The sequence below is a fragment of the Hypanus sabinus genome, chromosome 23 (genome assembly GCF_030144855.1).
Source record: "Hypanus sabinus isolate sHypSab1 chromosome 23, sHypSab1.hap1, whole genome shotgun sequence".
Classification (NCBI taxonomy): domain Eukaryota; kingdom Metazoa; phylum Chordata; class Chondrichthyes; order Myliobatiformes; family Dasyatidae; genus Hypanus; species Hypanus sabinus.
In genome coordinates this window covers 998257-1019147 of record NC_082728.1, presented here as the reverse complement: position 1 = coordinate 1019147, position 20891 = coordinate 998257, and the positions used below count along the sequence as shown (strand labels likewise).

The 20891-nt window shown below is 49.8% G+C and overlaps 2 protein-coding genes across 2 annotated transcripts in view; both read left to right on the top strand.

Annotated features, from left to right (window-relative positions):
- Positions 1–835: 835 nt before the first annotated feature.
- On the top strand, positions 836–11590 carry coil (coilin p80). Its single transcript, XM_059948134.1, has 7 exons — positions 836–1122; positions 2051–3059; positions 5304–5390; positions 6323–6370; positions 6877–6946; positions 7842–7933; positions 11372–11590. The coding sequence occupies exons 1-7, from the start codon at positions 887–889 to the stop codon at positions 11456–11458; spliced, it is 1629 nt and encodes a 542-aa protein (XP_059804117.1). The 5' UTR covers positions 836–886; the 3' UTR covers positions 11459–11590.
- A 3867-nt stretch (positions 11591–15457) lies between these two features.
- LOC132380338 (rab11 family-interacting protein 4B-like) overlaps positions 15458–20891 on the top strand; it is a 52484-nt gene continuing 47050 nt past the window's right edge. The window contains exon 1 of the mRNA XM_059949085.1: positions 15458–15616. Within this exon, the coding sequence (XP_059805068.1) occupies positions 15458–15616 (159 nt within the window). The remainder of the gene's footprint in view (positions 15617–20891) is intronic.

The window sequence follows — 20891 nt, the reverse complement described above, 5'->3', positions numbered from 1 at the left end:
CCAAGTTGCATGCCATTTTGGACAATGACTCCCATCCACTCCATAATGTACTGGTTAGGCACAGGAGTACATTCAGCCAGAGACTCATTCCACCGAGATGTAACACTGAGCATCACAGGAAGTCATTCCTGCCTGTGGTCATCAAACTTCAAAACTTCTCCCTCAGAGTGTCAGACACCCTGTGCCAATAGGCTGGTCCTGGACTTATTTCCACTTGGCATGATTAACTTATTATTATTTAATTATTTATGGTTTTATATTGCTATATTTCTTCACTATTCTTGGTTGATGCAACTGTAACAAAACCCAATTTCCCTCGGGATCAATAAAGTATGTCTGTCTGTCTGTAGTAACTGTTCTTGAACCTGGTGGTGGCACCTATATCTTCTACTTGATAGCAGCAGCAAGAAAAGAGCATGGCTTGGGTGGTGAGGATCTTTGATGATGGATGCTGCTTTTCTACAACAGGATTTCATGTAGATGTGCTCAATGGTTGGGAGGGCTTTATCAGTGATATACTGGGCCGAGTCCATACCTTTTGCAGGCCGGCTGTCGTGCTATATTTCCCGATGACTCAGCATTTGTGAGGGATTGCTCAGTCAGGCCATTTGGGCAGGTTAGAAATAGGAAAAGGGTGGAACATCACAGGATAGAGTGGGAGATTGCAGCTGTTATCTTGGCCAGGTAAGAATGGGCGCGGTCTGAGGCAGCTCCGCCCATCTGCAAAAGGGGAGGGGTCATCTTGCTTGTCAGTAGCCCCTCCCACTTCGGACTGCAGAAGCTCCACCCCCGCTGCAGAAGGGGTGGAGTTTGCAGTGGACCCGCCCTCAACGCCGGAAGGGGCGGGTTTTCCGGCGGACTTATCCCCGGCAACCAGCGGCCTACCATGGCGGCGCTCCGCCTGCGCCTCGCTTTCGACTATCCGCCGCCGCTGCTGCCTTCCGCCCGGTTTTGCTGGCTACTACTGCCCGACGAGCAATGCCGAGTGGTGGCCGACCTGGAGAGCATCATCCGTGGCCGCTTCGGCTTCAGTCGCCGCACCCGGCTGCACCTCTTCCTGGACGGTGGTCTGCTGCCGCCCAACGAGAGCGTCCTGTTGGTGCGGGACAACGACTCGATCCGGTGAGGCTGGGGCGGCATACCGCCCGGGATAACCCTCGATCCCGAATACCCTGGGTAACAACGCCCCAATACCTAGATATCCCTTATGGCACCCGATATCCCGGGACAACGATTCAATCTGGTGAGGCTGGAGGGCCGGCGCCTAAATCCCCATGGTGCCCATCTCGTAACCTGGGGAAACACTCCTAATGTAGTCTGCGTACATTCTGCAGTACCATGCTTCCCGTACCCCGATAATACATCCGGTACCCTGAGCTAACACCTCCGATATACCCTGCATACACTCTCCCACTACCAACGTCCCCAGTAACTCGATAACCCACCCGCTACCCCGGGGTAACACCTCTGATATACCCTGCTACACACTCTTGTATCCTCATCATCTGCCCGGTACCCTGCCTGCAATACCCTCCCATGCAGGGGATCTCTGCCAGTATATCATCTGGTGCTGATGCCACTGTTATCCACCATTCCCCAGAGACCCTCCCTGATATCCATTCTACTGAAATCCCTCAATACCCCCCCCAGCAGATCCCCTCAACCCACTGCCCCAAGCATCTTCTGTCTTCCCAACCCGTGACCTTCCTTTTCTGCTCCCTCTCCTTGTGCCCTGCAACCTCTGTGCCAGGGCTGGGTGGGGGGGGGGGAGGAGGAGGGGTGGGCAGTCTCCTGACCAATTGACCTACTGAAATTGCATTAAGAATGTACATGTGACCAATGCACTGGGGGGTGGGGGTGGGGGATGGAGTCAGCCACCGAGAGGCGCAGGCAGCTGTGGGGTGTCGTGGACAGATCATCGCTCTGGTCAGTGTGACTAGTGACTGCAGTCAATGCTGCGTGTGGATGGAGTAGTTGTGCCAGTCAGTGTGACTGGTCACACAGTATGGTTGTGGGTGTGTGTGACCGTGTGCTGTGCACTCTCTGACAGGGTGAGACAAGAGGAGTTGCCAGTGGACGGGCCTGTGGCCAGTGAGGATGCAGGTGGGCTGCTGCTGATGAACAGGAAAGGGAACAGACACCAATCGGCGGAGAGGAAGAGCAGAAAGCGGAGGAAGCTTGCGGAGCTGAGTGAGGGGCAAACCCCCAACTCGACTGAGGAATCTGTCTGCGGCATAACCACAGAACATTTGGGGAAGAGAAAGAAGGCAGCAGAGGATGGTGCTCAGAAAAAACAAGGCAAGAAGAGAAAATATAAGCATAGCAAAAAGTGGGAGAGGATTGAAGCTTGCAGTGAGAGCCCTACGTTACAACGACACTCTCTGGCCACAACATGCACTGTCCCAGCCTTGGGGAGCAGAGACTGGGAGAGGGTTGTACCTCGCAGTGAGAGCCCTACATTACAACGACACCCCCCAGCCACAACGTGCACTGCCTCAACCTCAGACAGGTTCTCAGCTGGTGAACCGGATCACCATGCTCCGGCGACTAATGGTTTTTTATCGGTGCCCGGCCTCGCTGGGAAGGGACAGAACTGCAGGAGTTCGGAGCAGACAAGAAGCATGCTGGCAGCAGCAGAGACAAGCAGCAGCACTGACACACACAGCAGTGATTCAGACACCCCCATGGGGAGCCGGGAGGCTCTTCCTAGCCCTGCCTCGATCACAGCCCTTCCTGCCTCCAGCTCGTCTGCAGGCTCCGGGGATTCCCAGCCAGAGAAGTCCGGGGAAGTGGAGACTGCATCAGGATGTCAGACCGCCTCTCCACCTGCCCCACCCTGTCATCCAGGCAGAATAGGCTTTGGACTGGGGTGCGGGAGGGGCCGTGGACGAGGAGGTGTGACTCCACCGTGGGTTGGTGCTAGGGGCTGGCAGCAGCGGGGTCCCACCCGGGGCAGGGGCCGAGGGACTGGAGGCCCACATAACCGCTGTCCACGTGGCCGTGATACAAAGCCAGGAGAATGGTTGGACCCCTCACCTGCACAGCACTGGACCTCAGAGGTGAGCGGTACAGAGCCGGTGTCTAGGTAGGGGTGGCTGAACAGTTTGTTCTGTCCATTCTTGCTAAACCCCCTGGGAGCTTGTCTCTGGGTTACTGTTGTGTTGGTCTGTGTCAAGCCCGATATTCTTCCCCTCTCCCATCATAGAACACAGCACAGTACAGGCCCTTGTGTACTCCAAGATCAATCTAACCCTTCCTTCCTACATTGCCCTCCATTATTCTCTCATCCATGTGCCCATCTAAGAGCCTTTTAAATGTCCCTAATGTATCTGTGTCTACCAACACCCCCAGCAGCATGTTCCACACACCCACCACTCTCTGGGATTTAAAAGAAAAACTTACTTCTGACATTGTCCCTATACTTTCTTCCAATCACCTTAAAATTATGGCTCCTCGTATTAGCCATTTTTTTCCTGGGAAAGTTTCTTGCTGTTCACTTAATCTGTGCCTCTTATCATCTTATACACCTGTACCAAGTTGTCTTTCATCCTCCTTTGCTCAAAAGAGAAAAGCTCTAGTTCAGACAGACAGACAGACATACTTTATTGATCCCAAGGGAAATTGGGTTTTGTTACAGCTGCACCAACCAAGAATAGTGTAGAAATATAGCAATATAAACCATAAATAATTAAATAATAAATTAATCATGCCGAGTGGAAATAAGTCCAGGACCAGCCTATTCGCACAGGGTGTCTGACACTCCGAGGGACGAGTTGTAAAGTTTGATGGCCTTAGGTAGGAATGACTTCCTATGACGCTCAGTGTTACATCTCGGTGGAATGAGTCTCTGGCTGAATGTACTCCTGTGCCTAACCAGTACATTATGGAGTGGATGGGAGTCATTGTCCAAGATGGCATGCAACTTGTAAAGCATCCTCTTTTCAGACACCACTGTCAGAGAGTCCAGTTCCACCCCCACAACATCACTGGCCTTATAAATGAGTTTGTTGATTCTGTTGGTGTCTGCTGCCCCAGCACACAACAGCAAACATGATAGCATAGCCTCGTAGAACATCCTCAGCATCGTCCGGCAGATGTCAAAGGACCTCAATCTCCTCAGGAAATAGAGTTCCTCAGGAAACAGGTTCGTTCAACCTGTCCTTATAAGACACGCTCTCTAATCCAGACAGTATCCTGGTAAATCTCCTCTGCACCCTCTCTAAAGCTTCCACATCATTTCTAATGAGCTGACCAGAACTGAACAGAATTTTCCACTGTGGTCTGACCAGAGTTTTCTGTGCAATCCATGAATGTGACTGCATTATTCCTTTTTATTTATGTATATATTTGTGATTTTATGTCTTGCATTGTACTGCTACCACAAAACAAACGATGTCATCTGAGGCAGTGAAAATCAAGCTGTTTGTAATTCTGGAATCAGGGTCTCAGGATCGGATTGTGCTTCAGTTCCACTGCCTCTGACAGAAATAGTCAGTGCCCACAGTCACTGTGGAGCTGGGAGGGAATTTGTCAATGTGTGAAACGGTTCCTGTCTGAGGACAAAGGAGGGTGTGTATTTGTGAGCCCTGCAGGTTTGTCAGGTGGTTGGGATACTGCCCGTGTGATAGAGATGCAATAGCTCCCTGCACCAGCCGTGTTTCTATTGGGAGAAGTCCTGGCAGTTTGGTAGAGTCTGTGTGTGGGCATTACAGAGTGGGGCTCTGCATGAGTCAGCAGGCCCAGGGCCTGTGGGAAGGGCCCTAGCCTCAGGGAAGCCTGGCCATGACCAGGAAGGTGGGAGCCATGGTCTGGTACAGACAGGGGCAGCATTGACCCAGGGCAATCTGGCATTGGCGGGGGGTGGGTGTAGCCTGGTACTGATAAGGGAGGGGCTGGTGGTCTGGCATTGACGAGGTGGTGGTACGGAAATGTGAAGGAATTTCTTCAGCCAGATAGTGGTGAATCTGTGAAATTCATGGCCACAGGTTGTTGTGGTGGCCAAGGCATTGGGTATATTTAAGGTAAAGATTGATAGATTCTTGATTGGTCAGGGCACGAAGGGATACAGTGAGAAAGCAGGAGACTGGGGCTGAGAGGGAAATTGGATCAGCCATGATGAAATGGCAGAGCAGACTTGTTGGAATAAATGGCCTAATTCTGCTCCTGTATCTTGTGTACTGACCAGGCCAGCACTGTCCAGTGGGCACTGATTAGAGGCAGTCCGGCACTGATCCAGGACAGGCAGTTCCCATCTGTTACTCCCGGCAGCCTTAATAACATTGTCTGTGCTCTACCCTGAGCAGAGTGTCCCTAAGGTTCCTCAGAGGGATTACAGCAAACTGCCGCTCCTGGCCGCTCCACCGCAGGTTGGGGAACGGATTGCCTTCAAGGTAAGCTCTGCACTAGCTGAGTATCACCAGTGTTGACCTAGATTGTCTCTTGTGAAGATAGAGCTGGGATCCTCATAGGTAATTCTGCCCTAGGGAGAAATGCAGAGAGTGGGCATATCATATAGTCATAGAGCACTACAGCCCTTCAGCCCATCTGCTCTGTGACTACCTGTTATTCTACCTACTCCCATCGACTGCACCCAGACCATAACCCTCCATATCCCTCCCATCCATGTACCTATCCAAACTTCTCTTAAACATTGCAATCAAACCTACATCCACCACTTCCATTGGCAGCTTTTTCCACATGCTCACCACTCTTTGAATGATGGTTCCCCTTAAATATTTCACCTTTCACTCTTAACATATGACCTTTAGTGCCAGTCTCACTCAACCTTAGTGGAAAAGCATCCTAACTACACAACTCATAATTTTGTATACCTCTGTCAAATCATTGACACTCCAGGGAATAATTCCTAACCTATTCAACCTTTCTCTATAACTCAGGTTCTCAAGCCCCAGCAACATCCTTGTGAAATTTCTCTGTACTCTTTAAAGGTTATTGATATCTTTCCTGTTGGTGAGTGATCAATAATACTCTGAATTAGGCCTCATCAACATCTCATACAACTTCCAACATAGCATCCCATCTCCTGTACTCAATACTTTGATTTCTGAAGGCCAACATGCCTCAATATGTTCATGAACTAAACTGTTTTAGTGTAAGAAGGTTTTCAAGTTATATGGAGCATTGAGAGCGCTGTGTGAAGGACCCCAGAGAGTGAGGAGTGGGGACAGTTCCATTCTGTGGGTGTCTGAGGGTTTGTGTGGGTTTCAGGATGGTGTGAGAGGGCAAAGGGGAAGTGTCTACAAGAGGGCACTCTGTTCTTTCTTGAACCTCTGGCGCTTGTGACTCTGGATTTCCCATTAAGGTGCTGGAGTTGTCGGAGAATTACACACCGGAACTGTCTGATTACAAGGTACTGAGATACCCTTTCTTATCGCACTCGTGTACGGACTCTGTAGCACTGCCTTGGTGTGCAGAGCACATGCCAGCAGGAGCTGATTATGGGCTTGGTAATGGGTGGGAGGAGGGCTGATGAATTCTGCACCAGTGAAGAGGGAGGGTCTGGGCGGGAGGTGGAGGGGCAAGACCCAGTTGCAGCCAGGCAGTGGGATGCAGGCGGAGTTGAGGAGTAGGCAACATTTTGCTAGAGGGGGTTGTTGTAACGTGGATTCAGGGAACAGCAGGATTAATGGGGAATCGGGGAACGGTGGGATTAATGGATGGTTGGTGTGCAGATATAGAGGGGATGGTGGAATTAACGGACTGTGGGTGTGCAGTTAGCGGGGATGGTAGGATTAACGGACTTTGGGTGTGCAGTTAGAGGGGATGGTGGATTAAAAGACCAGTCACGGTGAGGATGGAGGGAACAACGGGAAGCATAAGCTCACTGTGTGACTGTTTGGTAACTTTCTCCTGAAGGAAGGAAGAATCGTGAGCTACGATGCTGAAACCCAGCAGGTGGAGCTCAGTGTGGAATCGGAATCCTCAGGTGAATGCTCTGCACAGTTGCGCTGACCGCTACACTTGCTGTGCCCACAGTTAGACCTGGGAGACGTTCCTTTGGACGGGATGTGATCCCCTGGCTCACTGCACTCTGTGCTGAAGGCTCTAGCATCTGATTTGGTGGTCAGGATGGCAGGGAGTGACATGTAGAGGGATCTGGGGGGGTGGTCAGATGAAATGGGGTTGATAGTGCAGCAGGGTCTGATGGCGGAGCAGAGTTTGGAGGGATTGTGGAGTGGGGAATGGGGGCTGATAATGGACTGGCTCAGTTCCAGGAATGGACAGTGGAGAAAGGTTTGGAGAGAAGCTGTAGTGGGGAGTGGGGCCTGATTGTGGACTGAACTCAACTCCAGGAGCTGACAGTGAAGTGGGGAGCGGGGATCCAATGATGGACCAGCTCTGCTCTGGGACCTACAGTGGAGAGGTTCGGAGGGATATGGAGTGGGGAGCAGGGTCCTGGTGACAGAACAGCTCAGTGCTGCTCAGTGGCTCTCTCTTCAGACTAGAGCAGGGATTAGGGCCCTGGTGACAATAGCTCAGCTCCTGGAGCTGACAGTGGAAAAGGGTTCGGGGGGGTTTGATGGAGTGGGGAGCAGGACCCTGGTTTTGGACTGGCTCAGCTCAGTTGCCTGATGCTCTCTCTCCTCCTGCTCCTGACTGGAGTGGGGCCTGATGATGGACTGGCTCAGCTCTGTTGCCCGATGATCTTTCTTCCTACTCCTGACTGAATTGCCTCTTTAATTAGAATCACTGGTCTCCGTAATCTTACACATTTCACCTTTTGGAACCTCAATCCCGTGTAACCAGCTCTTGCCCTGTTCATTGTTAAATAAAATGACTGCTCTTCTGACACTTTAGATCACAGTTCTTCTCTCTTCCAGAAAGTTCCAAAGAGCCTGGAAAGTTCGACCTCGTTTATCAGTCTGAGAACGGAGAGGAGGTGGTGGAGTATGCAGTGACAAGGGAGACCCAGGTACCTGTTGGCTAACTGCTCACTTCACCCTGCCTGACGCTCCAACCCAGGCCCCTTCTGGTCTTAGCCCCTGGTGGAGATGGTGAGGGGGAATGGTAGGGAAAGGGCCGCCCAATCCAGCAGTTCCTTTCCCAGCTCGGGATCGGCTGCAGGAATCTGAGTACGGGGGCTGCAGAATCATGTTCTAGCTGCACGATACACACTCAGAGAGCCATGTCCAGTTCTGGTCACCACATGTCACTAGGGGTGTGGGGCAATGGTAAGAGCGCAGGAGAGATTCACCAGGATCTCTGCATCCTCACTTCCCTCGGGAGTAGTACCAGAATATTGCTTAGGGCAAATACTGCATTGTTCAGAAAGATAATGATGATGATCCTGGGAATTATAAAGCAGTGAGTCTTCTGCCAGTGATGACAAACTATTAGAGGGGACTCTGAAGAATCAAGGTTAAAGAGCTTTTGGAAAAGCTCTGGATAGCCAGCATGGCTTTGAGAAGGGCAGGTTATACCTCACAGGCCTGATTGACTCTTTTTTGTGGAAGTGAGAGAACCATAGAGTGGATAATTATAATTAATACCTTTTTCTCCGGGCGGAAACGGTTACTATCAGAAGGTATAACTTTAAAATGATTGGAGGAGCGTATAAGGGGCATGTCAGGTAGTTTTTTTTTACATTGAGAGCGGCACATGTGTGGGATGCACTGCCCAGGGGAGATAGAAGAGGCAGATACATTAGGGGCATTTAAGTACAGCCAGGGGTGGTGGGTAGAGGCAGATATATTAGGGACACTCCTGGTTGATTTTTAAAAAATGGAGGTCTATCTCAGGGTTAGATTGTTGTTTGAGTACATTAAATGGCACAACATTGTGGGCTGAAGAGTCTATACAGTGTTTGCTGGAATGGAATGTGTAGTCACAAAGAGGGACCGGATACGTTGAGTGTCAGAGGTTGGAGTGCTAGTTACATTAGAGGAGTGAAGAGAGACAGAATTAGGGTAGATAGTGTCTTTTTCTCCAGACAGGTGAGTGTAGAATTCCATAAGACTATAAGATATAGGAGCAGAATTGGGCCATTCGACCTATCAAATCTTCTCCACCATTTCATTATGGCTGATCCATTTCTGTCTCCACCCCAGTCTCCTGCCTTAACCCTTCATGCCCTGACTAATCAAAAATTTATTAACATCTGCCTTAAATACACAGAATAACCTGGCCTCCACAGCTGCCTGTGGCAATGAGTCCCACAGATTTAGCCTATGGCGAAAGAAATTTCTCTTCATCTCTGTCCTAAATGGATGTCCCTCTGTTTTGAGGTTGTGCCCTCTGGTCCTAGACTCCTCCACTATAGGAAGCATCCTCTTCACATCCACTCTATCTGTGTCCTCTGGTCCTAGACTCCCCCACTACAGGAAACATCCTCTCCACATCCACTCTATCTGTGTCCTCTGGTCCTAGACTCCCCCACTATAGGAAACATCCTCTCCACATCCACTCTATCTGTGTCCTCTGGTCCTAGACTCCTCCACTATAGGAAGCATCCTCTTCACATCCACTCTATCTGGGCCTTTCAGTATTCAATATGTTTCAATGAGATCGCCTCTCATTCTTCTAAATTCCAGCGAGCACAGGTTCAGCATCATCGACTGCTCCTCATATGATAACCCTTTAATTCCCAGAGTAACTTCAGTGAACTTCCTTTCAACCCTCTCCAATGTCAGCACATCCTTTTTTAGATAAGGGGCCCTAGACTACTCTCAGTACTCCAAGTGAGGCATCACCAGTGCTTTATACAGCCTTAACATTACATCCTTGTTTTTATATTCAAGTTCTCTTGAAAAGAATGCTAACAGTGCCTTCCTTACCACCGACTCATCTTGCAAATTAACCTTTAGTGAATCCTGCACAAAAACTCCCCAGTCACTTTGCACCTTGGATTTTGAAATTTTCTCCCTGTTTAGAAAATAGTCTATACTTTTATTTCTTCTACCAAAGTGCATGACAGTACACTTCCTGGCACTGTATTCCATCTGCCACTGCCCATTCTCCTAACTTGTCCAAGTCCTTCAGCTTTCCTGCTTCCTGAACACTACCTGTCTATAACATCTGCAAACTTGACCACAAAGCTATTAATTCCCTCATCCAAACACTGACATATCATATAAATAAGTGGTCCCAACACCGAACCCTGTGGAACACAACTAGTCACCAGCAGCCAATCAGAAAAGACCCTTTATTCCCACACTTTCCCTGTTGCCTATCAGACATTGTTCTATCTATCCATAGTAGTATCTTTCCTGTAATACCATGGGCTCTTATCTTGTTAAGCAACCTCACGCGTGGCACTTTATCAAATACTTTCAGTCCTGTATTTGTCACCATTTTCAATTTTGTCCTTATTACACTTCAGTTCATCCCGCTGACTGCAATTTTGCTAATCATTTGCCTGTCCTTCCTGTCAGTCTCACTACACACTGCTCTGCTTATATATCAACTGCCTCATCCTCAATTTCCTATCCCTCTCGAGGGCACTGGTTTGAGATGAGAAGGGAGATTTAAGGAGTAAGTGTCGCCGCTCAAAAGGTCATAATGAATATTTGGAATGAGGTGTCAGAAGAGATAGTTGGAGCAAATCCAATGACAGTGTCTAAACCACACTTCAATAGGAAGGGAATAGATGGAGACAGGACTCGTGTGGGCAAGTGGGATTAGTTTTTGGATAGGAATTGGGAGCATGGACAAGATGCATCAAAAAGTGTGGGAAGAGCTACGATCTGACCACAGACCCTGGAGTGAGAGGGGGAGACCCATAGACTCACTCTAGGGAAGATCCCAGGATACTTAATCAACAAAACAGACAAACTCTCAATGATGATCCTACTTTCTGATTGGTGGGTAAGGATGGAACTGGGTTTAGGGTCACTGCGACTGGGAGGGGCAGGAAGTGGAGCTTCGGTGGATCACTGGGTCAGAAACTTATTGGTGGTGTTGGATTGACCTGGCAATGTTGATGAGGACAGTGGCTATGGTAGTTGCAGATGCTAATCAGGGAGGGGACTGGACACTGGGGATGAATGGTATGGGGTAAGTTTCTGGGAGAGGAGCTCAGGGAAGGTGGCAGAGAGGCTGGAGAGAAAAGCCAGTCAGGGCAGTGTCCATGTGACCATGGGAAAACTTGGCAGCCATCCTGATGTCCTGAGAAATGCTCGTCTGGTAACCAGAGAGGGGCAGGTGGGAGGGAAGGAGGGTGGTTGGCTGGGAAGATTTCTGCAGGGAGAACAGCTGGACAAGCTTGGGCCTGCAGTCCTCCTTGTGCAAAGTGGGAGCTTTGATAAAGCATTTGACGACAGCTGCAGTGGAGATGGGTTGATTGTCCTTTTGGTTCAATTATGTCTGCCATTAGCTACCAATGTTCTGCCTTGTTTTTCCTGTGTTCTTACAGTTGACACAAAGCTGGAGTTCACTGGTGGAGCCTCGTCTGATAGTGCCTTCTGCTGCTGAGACCGAGGCGTTGGAGATGGCCTGTTAACCCCCTCCTTCCTGCACTCTCTCCTCCACACTTTGCTGTATAGAGCTGTGTGTTGTAGGTGAACCATGCAATTGGACTGTGATGGCTTTGGTACCTTTGTGAATCATGGAATAAATGTTTTTGTTTATTAAATTTCTGCCTTTATATCTTCCTACACACAAGAATGTGTATTGGAGAAAGACACAAAATGCTGGGGGATCTCAGCAGGTCAGGCAGCAGCTATGGAGAGGACATTTCCTCAGGACTGGAAAGGAAGTGGGAGAAAACCAGAATAAGATGATGGAGGGGGTAGGGGAGAGGAGTGCAAACTAATAGGTAGTAGGTGAGACCAGCTGAGGGGGGGAGGAGGTGATGGAGCTAAAGAAGAAAGAATCTAATAGGAGAAGAGAATGGACCATGGGAGGAGGGAGGTGATGGACAGATGAAGGGTGAGAGGGGAACCTCAGTGGGAAATGAAAGTAGAGGCAAGGGTGAAGGGGGGCAATTACCAGAAGTTAGAGAAACCTATGTTCATGCCATCAGGTTGGAGGGTACCCAGGTGGAATATGAGGTGTTGCACTTTCAACCAGAGTGGCCTCATCGTGGCAGAAGAGGAACACACAAAAAATGCTGGTGGAACACAGCAGGGCAGGCAGCATCTATAGGGAGAAGCACTGTTGACGTTTCAGGCCGAGACCCTTCGCCAGTCCTGACGAAGGGTCTTGGCCTGAAACGTCAACAGTGCTTCTCCCTATAGATGCTGCCTGCCCTGCTGTGTTCCACCAGCATTTTGTGTGAGTTGCTTGAATTTCCAGCATCTGCAGATTTCCTTGTGGTATATTGGAATTGGTTTGATTGTCATGTACAGTGCAATGAGGTAGAGCAATAATGATGCAAAATAAAGTGTTACATAATCTACTTACATTTGTATCTTCCTCTGGCTACTGGGAGGCAAGGAATAAAACTCCATCAAAGTGACTGCACCTTTCTTATTCCTGAGCTCTACACAAAGTGTACAAGCCTTCCAGGATATTGTCTCTGAATGCTGGTATGACATTCTCTGATCAGTGGGGCAACTCCCTTCTCTTTTATACCCTCTCTAATGCATCTGTAACATTGAACTGTCCTTGTAACCATGTCTCTGTACTGGCCACAGTATCACAGTTCCATGTACTGATCAAGGCTCCAAGTTAATCTGCCTTATGTGTTGTACTCTACATTGAAACACTCAGTCCATCAATCCAACCACGTTCATTAACACTGCACCACTCACAAACTTACTGATCATGATATCCACCTTCTCAATCCTTCCACTTGCTGACCAGCTCCCTCTTCCCACTGCCAATTTAGTGTAAACCCTCCCAAGTAGCATGGGTGTGCTTCCCCTCGGATAAGTTGTTGTACTTGGAGCAGTGGGTGTGTGGACCATGCTACCAGGGTTAGTGGTAGAGCCAAACACATTAGGAACATACAAGAAACACTTAAATAGGCACATGGATGTTAAAAAAAATAGAGGACTATGTTGTGGGGGGGGGGGGGGCAGGTGGAATGGTTAGATGGATCTTAGAGTAGGTTAAAAGGCCAGCACAACATCATGGGCTGAAGGGCCTGTAATGTTCTGTATGTTTTATGTTCAGATGTAGCCTGTTCCTGTTGTACAAGTCCCATGCCAGTATATTTCTTGTAACACCATAGGATTTTATCTTAAGCAGCCTCATTTGAAGCACTTTTTCAAATCCCTTTTGAAAATCTAAGTAAATGATATCCACTGCCTCTCCTTTGTCCACCTTGACTGTTACTTCCTCACTCTTATCAGATTTGTCAGGCAAGACTTCCCTTCACTGAAACCATACTGACTTTTGACTTATCATTAATGTTGAAGTACAGTACCCTGAACCCTCCTCCTTAATAGTGGACTTTCCCAACCACTGAGGTAGGGCTAACTGACCTATAATTTCCTTGCTTTTGTTTTCTTCCTTTTGCAATTTACAAATTTGCAAAATGATATTTGCAATTTAACGTCACAAACAGCAGAGGTCTCAGTACAGATCCCTGCAGACACCACTAATCACAGACCTCTAGCTGGCATGAAACCTTTGAACACCACCCTGTCTTGTATGGGCAAGCCAGGTATGAATCTAAATGGCCACTACACCATGGATCCCATGAATCTTAATCTGGAGACTGTCCCATGAGGGACCTTGTCTAACTCCTTACTAAAATCCATGTAGACAACATCCTCAGCTCTACCTTCATCAACCACCCTCATCACTTGGTCAAAAAACTCAATCCCTTCACACACTGGACCCCGTCTCCACTCCCCTTCACACATCGGACACACCAGACCCCGTTCTCACTCCCTCTCAAACCAGACCCCGTTTGCACTCCTCCTCCAACCGGACCCCGTCACCACTCCCCTTCACACACCGGACCCCGTTCCCACTCCCTTCACACACCGGACCCCGTTCCCACTCACTTCACACATCGGACCCCGTTCCCGTTCTCACTCCCTTCACACACCGGACCCCGTTCCAGTTCTCACTCCCTTCTCACACCGGACCCCGTTCCCACTCCCACTCCCTTCACACACCGGACCCCGTTCCCACTCCCACTCCCTTCACACACCGGTCCCCGTTCCCACTCCCACTCCCTTCACACACCGGACCCCGTTCCCACTCCCACTCCCTTCACACACTGGACCCCGTTCCCGCTCTCTTCACACACCGGACCCCGTTCCCACTCCCACTCCCTTCACACACTGGACCCCGTTCCCACTCCCACTCCCTTCACACACTGGACCCCGTTCCCACTCCCTCTCCCTTCACACACTGGACCCCGTTCCCACTCCCACTCCATTCACACACCGGACCCCGTTCCCACTCCCACTCCCTTCACACACCGGACCCCGTTCCCACTCCCACTCCCTTCACACACCGGTCCCCGTTCCCACTCCCACGCCCTTCACACACCGGACCCCGTTCCCACTCCCACTCCCTTCACACACTGGACCCCGTTCCCACTCCCTTCACACACCGGACCCCGTTCCCACTCCCACTCCCTTCACACACCGGTCCCCGTTCCCACTCCCACGCCCTTCACACACCGGACCCCGTTCCCACTCCCACTCCCTTCACACACTGGACCCCGTTCCCACTCCCTTCACACACCGGACCCCGTTCCCACTCCCACTCCCTTCACACACTGGACCCCGTTCCCACTCCCACTCCCTTCACACACTGGACCCCGTTCCCACTCCCTCTCCCTTCACACACTGGACCCCGTTCCCACTCCCACTCCCTTCACACACCGGACCCCGTTCCCACTCCCTTCACACACCGGACCCCGTTCCCACTCCCTTCACACACCGGACCCCGTTCCCACTCCCTTCACACACTGGACCCCGTTCCCACTCCCACTCCCTTCACACACTGGACCCCGTTCCCACTCCCACTCCCTTCACACACCGGACCCCGTTCCCACTCCCTTCACACACTGGACCCCGTTCCCACTCCCACTCCCTTCACACACCGGACCCCGTTCCCACTTCCATCACACACCGGACCCTGTTCCCACATTACAGCTTTTCCGTGGCCACACAGCATTGGTGCCATATTTTATATCAGGAGATGATCGGCTATGCTTAATGCCAAGGGAATGCACTTGAGTTGAATTATTGCTGTTTCTGATGGAGGACACTCCCGCCTGCTGTATTGGTGTGTTTGATGCCATTGGTCTCTGTGCTGCTGTAGTGCGATATTTGGTGCTTGTGATATGCATTTTTGCTGCATTGCAGTGCTGTGTTGGGTGTTGGGGTCTGTCTTTTGCATCAGTGCTGTTTTGATGTTGCATTTGACGCTGGTGGTCTATCTTTGTGCTGCACTGCACGCCGAGGGTCTGCCTTTGTGCTGCATTGGTCCTGCGCTCTCCCAGAGAGTGATGTCACCGGCTCGGCGCTGGCGCTGGCCCTGGGCTCGGTGCTGATGGCGGCCGGCTTCCGACTGCTGCAAACAGCGAGAGGGGATGGAGGTGGCCGAGACGCCGGCGGCGGAGGAGGAATCTCTGGGCGATTTTGTGCAGAAACTACAGCTCGTGTTTGATGCGGTGGCCGAGGAACCGGGCGGCTTCCTGCCGGTGCAACGCTTCATTCAGATGGGGCTGCGCTTCGTGGAGGGAGACGAGGTGAGAGGTCCCGTCCGCTAACGGGAAGATGCCGTGACCCGTGATTTAACGGGACGGGACCGGGCCCCAGCCCATAACTGGAAGACACCGTGACCCCGATCGTTAACGGGGACAAAGTTTGTTATAAGAAATGGGAGCGGGATTGGGCCTTCCGCCAGCACAGTCAGGGAATAGTCTCCCCTCGGGTAAAAACAGAGCCTTGGGTTCTGTCGGTTACTCTGAACCTCCAATACGGAGGGGAGAGACCAGTTTCTCCCCAGGAGTGGCTGAACGGCTCCATAACCTGATGTGAGAATTCCCGGTTCCCCATCCTCAGAAGGAACATTCTGTCTGGACCTAGGGTGGGACCCCTCACCCCGTGATAACCCCGTTGGTGGGTCATACCCACGCCTCTCTGCCTCGTCCCCCTACTGCTAACGAGTTCCCACCGGGAATAAGAACGGCCCCTCAGGAAAAGGTGAGGGAACAAGGGAGCAGAACTGGCTCTGGAGACTGGGAGAATTGCGGTGCAAGGGGGCGCTCAGTATGGTCTCCAACAAGACACCAGGGTGGTATGTTGCCTCCCGGGTTCCGGGGTCAAGGACATGTCCGAGGTGGAGGGCACAGGCCAGAGGTAGACGCAGGATGGAGTGAGATAGGCGGAAGATTAAAAAGCAGGACTTTCAGCGTGTCGTTTCTGAATTACTCCCAGTGCCAAGTGCTGAATCAGACAATAGGCAGAGGAATCTGTAGTTGGGGAGCAGGTTCGTCAATCATCGGAATCTCTTCTGGGCGGGTTGTACCTGAACTGGAGGGGACCAATGTCTTGCCTGGCAGATTTGCTAGTGTGTCTGGTCGGGGGCGGGGGGGGGGGGGGCATGGGAAGCAATACTGAAGCAGAAGGCCCTTCGGCCCAATTCGCCCATGCCAACCAAGCTGAGGGAAATGTAGAAGTTAAAACGAGCAAGGTCAGTAGGTGGAACTGGCAGGGCAGGAGTTAGGATGTTCTGAGGGGGATATCTAAGGTTTTTTTTAGGAGGTGGGGCAGACGGAGTGAGGTCGTTTTGAGGGAGGTGTCAGAGGTAGGGTTTTGTTACTCAGAGAGCAGTGGGTGTGTGGAATGTGCTGCCAGTGGTGGTGGTAGAGTCAGATACATTAAGGGCAATTAAGACACTCTTAGCTAGGCACATAGTTGATAGAAAAATGGAAGCGATGTAGAAGGAAAGGCTAGAATAGGTTAAAGTTTGTTCCAACATTGTGGGCTGAAAAGCCTGTACTGTGCTGTAGTGCTGTAGGTAAACTAAACTATATTTAATTAAATGCAAGATAGATGGTGTAGATTAGTTTAAGATACAGCTAGGTACATGGGATTGGGGTATTAATCTATAACAGAAACATAATTGAAGGAAGGCAGGAATGGCAGCTTAATTGTCCAGGGTACAGGCCTGATAGAGGTGGGGTAAGAGGGAAGAGAGCTGTGCTTTTTGATTGGATAGCCATTCAGGTCTTTAGATTGGGTGTTCAATGATGGCATAAGGGTGGAGCTGACGAATAAGGAGAGGTCACTTTGATAAAATTGTACACAGCTCCTTCCCCCCTCATAGTCAATGGGCAGTAAAGCTGGGCAGATCACAGAGTGCTGTGGATACGAGAGGTTTATAATAGTGGGTGACTTTAACATTGGCTATTTACATTGGGAGAAACCTGTTAACTATGTGCAGGATCATCTTCTCAAACAATATGCAGGTGGTCCTACCAGAGATGGGGCAACATTGGACCTCCTGCTGGGGATTGAAGCTGGAGGGTAGATGGGACAGTGAAGGAATGGTGCAATCTGTGCTCATAGCTCTGACTGTTTTAAAATTATTACAGAAAAAGAGAAAGGTCCACAAGTTAATGGCCATCACACTGTTTGGTTGGGAGAGGCTGCATACCTCTAAAGGGGCATCTGACAAGTTGGAGGCTTTTACATAGAACATAGATAGTACAGCACAGTACAGGCCATTCAGCCCACAATGTTGTGCTGACCCATAAACCCTGCATCTCAGATAACCCCCACCTTAAATTCCTCCATATACATGTCTAGTAGTCTCTTAAATTTCACTAATGTATCTGCCTGCACCACTGACTCAGGCAGTGCATTCCACGCACCAACCACTCTCTGAGTAAAAAAACCTTCCTCTAATATCCCCCTTGAACTTCCCTCCCCTTACCTTAAAGCCATGTCCTCTTGTACTGAGCAGTGGTGCCCTGGGGAAGAGGCACTGGCTGTCCACTCTATCTATTCCTTCTCATAGCTTGTATACCTTTATCATGTCTTTTAAAAGTGAGACAAGGAATTCAGGGTTTGCATGTTGTTGTCAGAGTGAAGGGTGAAGCTGGCAGGATTAGGCAACCCTGGATAGAAGGAGGAGTTTTTTGTCAGGTTCAGCAGCTGGGATCAATCCAATCCCTTGGGCAGAGTGTAAAGGAAGTAGAATTGAGTTGGAAAGTTATTATTACAACTGGGGGTGTTCCAGAGTTTGTTCAATTCTGATGCCATCTGTAAGGAATCTGTATGTTCTCTCTGTAGAATGAATAAGTTTTCCATGAGTGCTCTGGTCTTCTCCCACAGTCCAAAGGCATACTGAGTGGGTTAATTGGTCATTGTAACTTGTCCCTTGGTTAGGTTAGGTTTCTAAAATGTTGAGTGTGGGTGTTCAGGCTCCTGTACCTCTTCCCAGTAGTAATGACAAGAGACCATGACCTGGATGGTGAGAGTCCTTAAAGCTGGATGCCACCTTCTTCAGGCATTGTCGATAGTGGGGAGGGCTGTGCCCCTGATGGAGCTAGCAGAGTCAGAACGTCATACAGGTCCCCAGATATTCTCATACCAGGTTCAGCAATCTCTTCCCTTGCCTCGTGGAGCAGCCTGGGGAATATTCCATCAGGCCCCAGGGACTTATACGTCCTGATGTATTTTAACAACTCCAACACCTCCTCTCCCATAATATCAACATGCTCCAGAACATCAGCTTCACTCATATTGTCTTCACCGTCATCAACTTCCCTCTCAGTGGTGAATACCGAAGAGAAGTATTCATTAAGGACCTCGCTCACTTCCACAGCCTCCAGGCACATCTTCCCACTTTTATCTCTAATCAGTCCTACCTTCACTCCTGTCATCCTTTTGTTCTTTACATAATTGAAGAATGCCTTGGGGTTTTCCTTTACCCTACTCGCCAAGGCCTTCTCATGCCACCTTCTTGCTCTTCTCAGCCCCTTTTTAAGCTCCTTTCTTGCTATCCTATATTCCTCAATAGACCCATCTGATCCTTGCTTCCTAAACCTCATGTATGCTGTTTTCTTCCACGTGACTAGATTTTCCACTTCACTTGTCACCCATGGTTCCTTCACCCAGGTGCTCACCCACTGAGAGATCTGTGACCTGATCCGGTTTGTTACCTAATACTAGATCTAGTATGGCATTCCCTCCTGTCGGCCTGTCTACATACTGTGGCAGGTATCTGTCCTGGACACATTTAACAAACTCTGCCCCATCTAAACCCTTGGATCTAATCAGGTGGCAATCAATATTAGGGAAGTTAAAGTCACCCATGATAACAACCCTGTTATTTTTGCACCTTTCCAAAATCTGCCTCCCAATCTGCTCCTTGGTATCTCTGCTGCCACCAGGGGGCCTATAGAATACCCCCAGTAGAGTAACTGCTCCCTTCCTGTTCTTGACTTCCACCCATACTGACTCAAAAAGAGGATCCTGCTACATTACCCACCCTTTCTGTAGCTGTAATAGTATCCTTTCCCAAAAATGCAGCAGAAATCCAGTCCCTTCCCAAAGGCACAGCAGAAATCCAGTCCCTTCCCAAAGGCGCAGCAGAAATCCAGTCCCTTCCCAAAAATTTATCAGAAATCCAATCCCTTCCCAAAAATGCAGCAGAAATCCAGTCCCTTCCCAAAGGCACAGCAGAAATCCAGTCCCTTCCCAAAAATGCAGCAGAAATCCAGTCCCTTCCCAAAGGCACAGCAGAAATCCAGTCCCTTCCCAAAGGCGCAGCAGAAATCCTGTCCCTTCCCAAAAATGCAGCAGAAATCCAGTCCCTTCCCAAAGGCGCAGCAGAAATCCAGTCCCTTCCCAAAAATGCAGCAGAAATCCAGTCCCTTCCCAAAAATGCAGCAGAAATCCAGTCCCTTCCCAAAGGCACAGCAGAAATCCAGTCCCTTCCCAAAAATGCAGCAGAAATCCAGTCCCTTCCCAAAGGCGCAGCAGAAATCCAGTCCCTTCCCAAAAATGCAGCAGAAATCCAGTCCCTTCCCAAAGGCACAGCAGAAATCCAGTCCCTTCCCAAAAATGCAGCAGAAATCCAGTCCCTTCCCAAAAATGCAGCAGAAATCCAGTCCCTTCCCAAAGGCACAGCAGAAATCCAGTCTCCTCCCAAAAATGCAGCAGAAATCCAGTCCCTTCCCAAAGGCGCAGCAGAAATCCAGTCCCTTCCCAAAGGCGCAGCAGAAATCCAGTCCCTTCCCAAAGGCGCAGCAGAAATCCAATCCTTTCCCAAAAATGCAGCAGAAATCCAGTCCCTTCCCAAAGGCACAGCAGAAATCCAGTCCCTTCCCAAAAAATTATCAGAAATCCAATCCTTTCCCAAAAATGCAGCAGAAATCCAGTCTCTTCCCAAAGGAACATCAGAAATCCAATCCCTTCCCAAAGGCGCAGCAGAAATCCAATCCTTTCCCAAAAATGCAGCAGAAATCCAGTCCCTTCCCAAAAATTTATCAGAAATCCAATCCCTTCCCAAAAATGCAGCAGAAATCCAGTCCCTTCCCAAAAATGCAGCAGAAATCCAGTCCCTTCCCAAAGGCACAGCAGAAATCCAGTCCCTTCCCAAAAATGCAGCAGAAATCCAGTCCCTTCCCAAAGGCACAGCAGAAATCCAGTCTCTTCCCAAAGGAACATCAGAAATCCAATCCCTTCCCAAAAATGCAGCAGAAATCCAGTCCCTTACCGAAGGCACAGCAGAAATCCAGTCCTTTCCCAAAGGCGCAGCAGAAATCCAGTCCCTTCCCAAAGGCGCAGCAGAAATCCAGTCCCTTCCCAAAAAATTATCAGAAATCCAATCCTTTCCCAAAAATGCAGCAGAAATCCAGTCTCTTCCCAAAGGCGCAGCAGAAATCCAGTCCCTTCCCAAAAAATTATCAGAAATCCAATCCTTTCCCAAAAATGCAGCAGAAATCCAGTCTCTTCCCAAAGGAACATCAGAAATCCAATCCCTTCCCAAAGGCGCAGCAGAAATCCAGT

Bases quoted from the DNA above. Each gene is read 5' to 3' on its own strand.
- coil (XM_059948134.1), top strand. From the start codon at position 887: ATGGCGGCGCTCCGCCTGCGCCTCGCTTTCGACTATCCGCCGCCGCTG. The intron at 1,123-2,050 runs GTGAGGCTGGGG...ACTCTCTGACAG, and splicing joins CGGGACAACGACTCGATCCG to GGTGAGACAAGAGGAGTTGC. The intron at 6,371-6,876 runs GTACTGAGATAC...TTTCTCCTGAAG, and splicing joins CGGAACTGTCTGATTACAAG to GAAGGAAGAATCGTGAGCTA.